Source organism: Sinocyclocheilus rhinocerous, unplaced genomic scaffold, assembly GCF_001515625.1.
Source record: "Sinocyclocheilus rhinocerous isolate Xijiao unplaced genomic scaffold, SAMN03320098_v1.1 scaffold2052, whole genome shotgun sequence".
NCBI lineage: Eukaryota > Metazoa > Chordata > Actinopteri > Cypriniformes > Cyprinidae > Sinocyclocheilus > Sinocyclocheilus rhinocerous.
Window position 1 is genome coordinate 101,934 of NW_015664223.1, and position 6,990 is coordinate 108,923.

General features: G+C 35.3%; 1 protein-coding gene across 4 annotated transcripts in view; it reads right to left on the reverse strand.

The window, feature by feature from the left end:
• fancb (FA complementation group B) overlaps positions 1-6,990 on the reverse strand; it is a 38,461-nt gene that overhangs the window by 25,426 nt on the left and 6,045 nt on the right. For 2 of the 4 annotated variants that reach the window (XM_016540764.1, XM_016540766.1), the window contains exon 2: positions 2,958-4,074. In XM_016540764.1, coding sequence (XP_016396250.1) covers positions 2,958-3,857 — 900 coding nt within the window. In that variant the 5' untranslated portion in view covers positions 3,858-4,074. The remainder of the gene's footprint in view (positions 1-2,957; positions 4,075-6,990) is intronic. The other 2 variants (XM_016540765.1, XM_016540767.1) reach the window with 2 other exon arrangements.

Here is a 6,990-nt window from a genome sequence, read left to right on the forward strand (position 1 = left end):
AAATTAGGCTTCGTTTGTAATTTAACTACTTTTCATGCAGAGGTTTAATCCAGGTTAGAAGTGTAAAAAGAAAAACTATATTACAAAAGGTTTTTAATGTTTATCTTGAAAAAAAAAAAAAATTGGCCTTCATGAAAAATATTTTCATTTGAGTCAACCGAAGAAAAAAGTTTCTAGAGAAGTTGAAAAATGGTCAGAATCCATTAAAATAAAAGAGGATCCTCACCCGTTAACAAAAACGTAAAATTAGACATCATAAATATCACAATGACTTCAACAGGCTTTCTGTCCATGCTTCTGACTAAGGTCTATATACTATAGGTACAAGCTTATTATTTATGCATTTTCAACAGAATTAATGCATCTTCAACAGAAACCTGTATTAGACCTCAAACAGACTCCAGTCACAGTGAAAACACTCTTATAGGACGTCGCTTCAACAAGCTCCTGGATAAACACGCAGCGATGCGTCATAACAGATAATAACTAATCTGACATTTGCTGCTGCTTTGAAATGTTTCCGGCACAAACGGTAACCTTTAAATGCAAGTCCTGCAAACAGCTTTTAATATCGTCCATCAGTAAGTGTACAGTGAACATCTGTGCTGTGATTGACAGTCTCCTTCCTGTTTATCACTTATTAAAAACCTCTTAAAGAAGCATAAAAGGAAACTGAAGTTGCTGTTGAGGTCACCAAATGCATTTTGTGATGCTTTAGAGAGCGGTGGTTCTCTACCAGGGGCCCGGGACCCACTATAGAGCCTCAACACACTGCCAATGGGGCCACAAGGTGGCTTAAAATGACATAAAATGAGCAATAAAATAAGGTAAAAGACCTAATAAGCTGACGTTGTGGGGACAATTTAAATTTGTCCTCCCCAAAAAAAACGGCATTTTTATTTATGTCTTTTATTTTACATCACAACGTCTTGTAAAACCTGGATAATATCTGAGGGAATTTTAAAAGTGAATTTCTAGACCTGAAAAAAAAAAAAAAATTATGAAAATGAATATTATCTGTAAAAGTTGAGAACATGTTTCTTGAATGAATATAAATTTTTCTGGGTTTGTCAAGTTCAGAAAATTTATCAGGTGGAAATTGCAGCTGAGAATTTTTTATTTTTTTTTATAATTTAAAAACCATATCCTATAATTAAATTAAAATATTAAAATTGAAATAATTTTAGTTTAATGCAAGACACCCCAGGTGAATAGGATTATAAAAAGTCAGTCTTCAGGTTTTTTTTTAAATATGTAAATGAGACATTTATTTAAATATGCACTAACTTGTAAATATTTCCAGTAGATAAATATGAACATCGGATAAATTCAGGTTCAAAAATCAAAATGCTTGTTTGATTTTGTTGGCATACTGTATTAGAGTTAAAGTTTTTTGGATTCCTCTTTTTTATCATAAATAAGAACATGCTGTCAACAGCCAGAAAAAAAAAAAAACATTTCTACCAAGTTTTTTATGATTAAAATGTTGCATAAAATCATGTGAATGATAAATAATATGAACAAACCCCTCAGTAAAACCATTCAGAGCATAGACAGGAATAGAACTGTTTGGTGTGTGTAAAGTGCTGCTGAAGTGGAGATACACACTTGTAAAGATATATTTTGTAATTGAAATAGAAAAAGTCCAATAAAATAAACACTTGTGCACAATGTGTATTTTGGATGTTTTGTTTCCACTAGTCTGAAAGAGCATGTTAAAAAAGCCAAATCTCTCCAAATGGCCTGTAGTGTCTTGCCTTAATTATTTTAATATATTGACAATCCTAGTTTCTGTAAATAAAAATATTTGAAAAATTAGCAGCTTTGTCATTATAGCTTTAAAGCAGAAATACCTTCAAATATCGTCTCAAACGATAGGGAGTCAAAAAAGTTGAGAAGCACTGCTTTAGACGCAACAAATACTGTCCTAGAAATAATCTCTTTTAAAAAGACATCAAAAAGAAAATTATAATCACTGTTTTATGATGATAACAGCTTAACCTACAATTAGAGGGCAATGCATGAGCTAATGAAATATGAAATGCAATGAAAGATCATTTGGATAAAAGCATCTGCCAAATGCATAATCTGGCAAAGCCTGTCAGGAACACATCCAGATCATTATTTGCGTTCAAAATAAAAAAAAGAAAAGAAAAAGAAAACAGGCTCGTCTTTAAGCAAAATATCTTATTTTTAGCACATTGTGACATTATTTGCATGACAATTCTCACTCTCAGGCCATCCGAGATGAAGAGGAATTTGTTCCTTCATCAGGTTTGTAGAAATGTAGCATTGTATCACTGTCTCAGCAATGGATGTGAATGGGTGCCGTCAGAATGAGAGTCCAAACAGCTGATAAAAACATCACAATAACCCACAAGTAATCCACAGCACTCCAGTCCATCAGTTCACATCTGGAGAAGACAAAAGCTGAAACAAATCCAGCATTAAGACGTTTTTAACTTAAATAATAATTCCATAATTATTATAAATCCAAAATATGAGTCCATAATCCATAATAACGCTTCCTCCAGTGAAAAAGTGCATCTGCTGTTGTCTCTCGCATCAAAATCCAGCCACATATGTGTTTAGAGCTGTTTAAACGCTGCTTGATCTGTGCAGATTTCTCTCCTGATTCACACCAGAACACTTTTTCACTGGAGGAAGCGTTATTATGGATTATGGACTCAATGTATTTGAGTTAAAAACGTCTTAATGCTGGATTTGTTTCAGCTTTTGTCTTCTCCAGATGTTAACTGATGGACTGGAGAGCTGTGGATTACTTGTGGATTATTGTGATGTTTTTATCAGCTGTTTGGACTCTCATTCTGACGGCACCCATTCACTGCAGAGCATCCATTGCTGAGACACTGATGCAATGCTGCATTTCTCCAAATCTTTTAGCTAATTGAACGAACTACTCCTTTAATACTTCAACACCACAATTAAACACTCACCTGGAAAGTGTCTTTCCACACAGCGCAGACGTTTCCCTGACTGAAGGTTACGACAACGAGACCGTCGTTTTTCAGAGTGTGAATCACCTGAATACTCAGCGGCTGCTCGTAAGGAAGGAGACAAACATCCAGAGGAAGTCCGTTCTCAAAACGAACCAGCTGTTTCATGCTTGTGGCCGCCAGAACAGCCGATCTCAAACCACCGTCGAATTCTTCAGCCGACAGAACCATCATGCATTGGATCACGGAGCTGTAGGCATCAGGTACAAGACATGCAGAATTCAAGGTTCTTCCATCTTCTATGAAATACAGTATGTTTTTCACTTTAGATTGATCACTTGGCACATTTTGGGCTCCTTGAATCACTAGTTTTCTTTGGCGAAGAGGAAGTTCGCCAATAAAATTGACCGTCATGGGAATTGGCACTTCTTTCACTCCACCGGTTTGCGAGGATGTATAAAAAACAGAGTTTTCATGACTCCAAATCAATGTAGGGCCGAGCAATATTGAAATATTATCTCTCATCTCGTACGGCAACGCAAACTCAGCATGAAGTTTTGCATCGGTGGATGTGCATATGGAGTAAAGCATGTATTTAAAAGCAGACGTCCTCTTCTTGCACAGTCTCAGTAAAACACAAGGCACTTTTTGCCTCTGCTGAATATCCAGAGCGGAGCAACAATGAACAACGTCCGTTTCTGCAGAGCTGTCCTTGTGAATCAGAGACAAGTTACGATCTCTAATGGAGAAGCTCTGCGAGTCTCGGGTGAAGGACAGACCGTAGAATGAAACCTCCGAGCCTTTGCGATGATCTCTGGTTTTCGAGCTAAAACTCTTGGACTGGAAAGCAAGCACTTCTCCTTTAACCGCAAGCATTTTGACGTGCCGTTCTGCTGCCATCGCCTTGTGATTTGAAGTCAACTCAAATGAAAAGCTGGAGAAGTGAAAAGAAACCTCAATCTTCAAGGAAATTCAACAACATATTTCCAAAGATTTTGCATATAACACCAAGTCATTTACTGATGACGTTTGGTGCAAGCCGAGTCCGTTTGGCGTCAGAATTTGGGTCATTTGGTTTGGTGTCCAAACTTGTAAAGCTTAAAAAAAACTTGGTTCACTGTTGAAAACAATCAAAAAGTTGGTGGATTAAGCAAGTAAAGCCTGACATATGAAATAAGCAATCTGACAATCAAACATAAAAGTCTAAAAAAGTTTGCATATGTGTTTTTTGTTGAGTTTCATATTTGATGCATCATTCTTCTATGGCTCATATAGTCTGATATTGTGAGAATATGGAGGAAAAAAACAGCTCAGTTTTATTCAGAGACTCAAACTGACCAAAAATATGAATTTTCTGCAGATGCTGATATTGGGGTCAATATCACCATAGAGTGCCTTTCAACCCTCACAATACTCACTAGGGTTGGGTAAAAAATATTGATATCTCGATATTAATCTCGATATTATTTTTACAGAACAATATCGATTCTTAAATCCCAAGAATCGATTAGTCTAGCCTGTTTTCAGTTAATGGACGGAACATTGAAGGGTACTTCCCATCCAATAAATCGCAATAAGCATTGTGCTTTGGTACTTTTAATATGAAACAAAGTCTCAGATTCCAAATTCTGTCCATTGTATTGCAGTATTCAAACAATAAATGCCGTTTTGGCGCTGTTTAATCTGGAGTGACACATCGCTGTAGCGCCTCAGTTTAACAGACGCGGCAGCGCGCAAGTTTTTATGACAGCCACCATTATGTTTATATTTCAAAACGTATTTATTTATTATTATTTAAAAACTTCATTAAGTATAATTTTAACAAATCAGTCAATTTTAACCTTCAATGTTATAGCAATGTAGTACCAACTGGCTCTCATGCATATTTTACAGCATTAGTTGAGAGATTTTTTTTCCTTGAGAAAATTTGGCATGCACTGTACTTGATATATATTCAAAATAATCGTTATTGAATCGAATCGAAAGCTTGTGAATGAGAATCGAATCGTGAAATTTGTGTCAAAACCCAGCCCTAATACTCACAAATTTTGGTTTCAATTTCTCATTCGCTTTATGTCATGCCATAAATAGTAGACACTCAAGTACTATAGAAACATATTAGCTGAGCTCCCACACATCATATTAGATAATTATGGGCCATTATTCGAAGCATAAACCATATGTCCACCCTGTCATGGACATATATTTTACTGTTAAATACGTTTTCATTGCAATATTAAGATGCAAATTATATTTTCTGAAAGGTATGATGTCCCTTTGCTAAACAGGGTTATTTGTTTGCTTTCAAATTATAAATACATAAAAGATTTTATGTAAACCATGTGTTTTTAAAGAAACTCGTACAATTCACACATGATATTTGGATGCATTTTGTTTGCATGTTATTGCCCCCACACCTAGCTATTGAACACACTGGATTATATATATGATTTAATTATTTAAAATATTATTTTAAATTATCAAGATGACAGGGTGGACCAGAACACGACGGAGTGGACACATAATGCAGAACACACAAAGCATGACAAAATATGACAATGAAACATTTATTTAACTTCGAAAAGTCTAAGTGGCCGACAGGGTGGACATTTTGAACTTTAATTAGCATATTAGCTTACAACAAACTGTGACTAGCTAAATAGTTAGTCTGGTTGTTGAAGAGTATTTGGTAGCCTATATTTAAACTTACATATTTTGAAAATACTGTATGTAATCACTAATCACTTCTGGCATATTTTATGCCGACAGGGTGGACATGTTAAGCTTTGGCAAAGCAAGTAAGCAAACTCGTACGGAAAAAATTTGACAATTAAAAAGTCACCAACTTATTCATCTCAGCCGCTGAAATTCCCGCCACTGAAGAGCAGTGTTGGGCTAGTTACTCAAAGAATGTAATATATTACTCATTACTAGTTACTCATTTCAAAAGTAATATTGTTACTTTACTTATTACTTTCTGGCAACAGTAATTAATTACACTACTAGATACATTACTTTTTCTTCACCCCCCACAGAAGTTGTAACTGTATATCTTCCACATAAAATTCTAGTGATTGATAGTGACATTCAAGTAGAAGTGTTGTATTAATCTCATTAATTGTCATGTGTAGCTTGAAGCTAATTGTAATTTCTCCATTACCCATATACGATTATATTATTATTATGTATTTTATCAAATCACATAAGTTTGTAAGAAACTTTAAATTTCAAAAAATATTTTTAATTATAGTAATATAATGTAGTACCACATGCTGATCAGAATGTAATGTCAGAGTAAAGTAAAGCCACAACTTACACAACAGTGCTCAGATCATCTTTTTTAAGTAACTAAGCTGTTTTATGGATGGTAACTAATATTATTACTGGAATCTTATTAGTAATTAGTTACACTATTAGTTACTGCAAAAGTAATATTATTACAGTAACTAAGTTACTAGTTACTGCCCAACACTGCTGAAGAGACAAAAAAATCTATGGACCTTTTTCACATTTGCATGTTTCTCAGCAGCGGAAGTCGTCATAGTTGGGTTAACTTGAAGAGCAGTGAATGGGAGAGCACCACAGATATATTTTTTGCATTCCCATTTGCTCAAATAGCAAAATAAAAACTCCACGATAGTGTTTGCATGACTTTCAATAAAAGGAAAAAAATTGAGAGAGACTGATAACGGCTGTCAGAAGAGAGAACGAGGTCAAATTTACCGTCCCTCCCTGCACTAGAAACACCCTCGCATTAGCGTTAACTGTTTTTTTTGTAATTTGAGCATTCGGAAAATCTCAGTGTCGATGCTGAATCATTTCTCGATTCGCGATGAATCGATTTATTTTCCCAGCCCTATTTACGATGCTGATGACCGTTAAACGCGTCATCACAGTTAGTGTTGTCAAAAGACCCGGTACTTCGGTACCAAGTCGGTACTAAAAAATGAAAACGTTACGGTACCAGGTTTTTTTAAGTACCGGTGGTACAGTACCCGGTTATTGATGCGCTATCCGAAAGGTCCGCAGATGA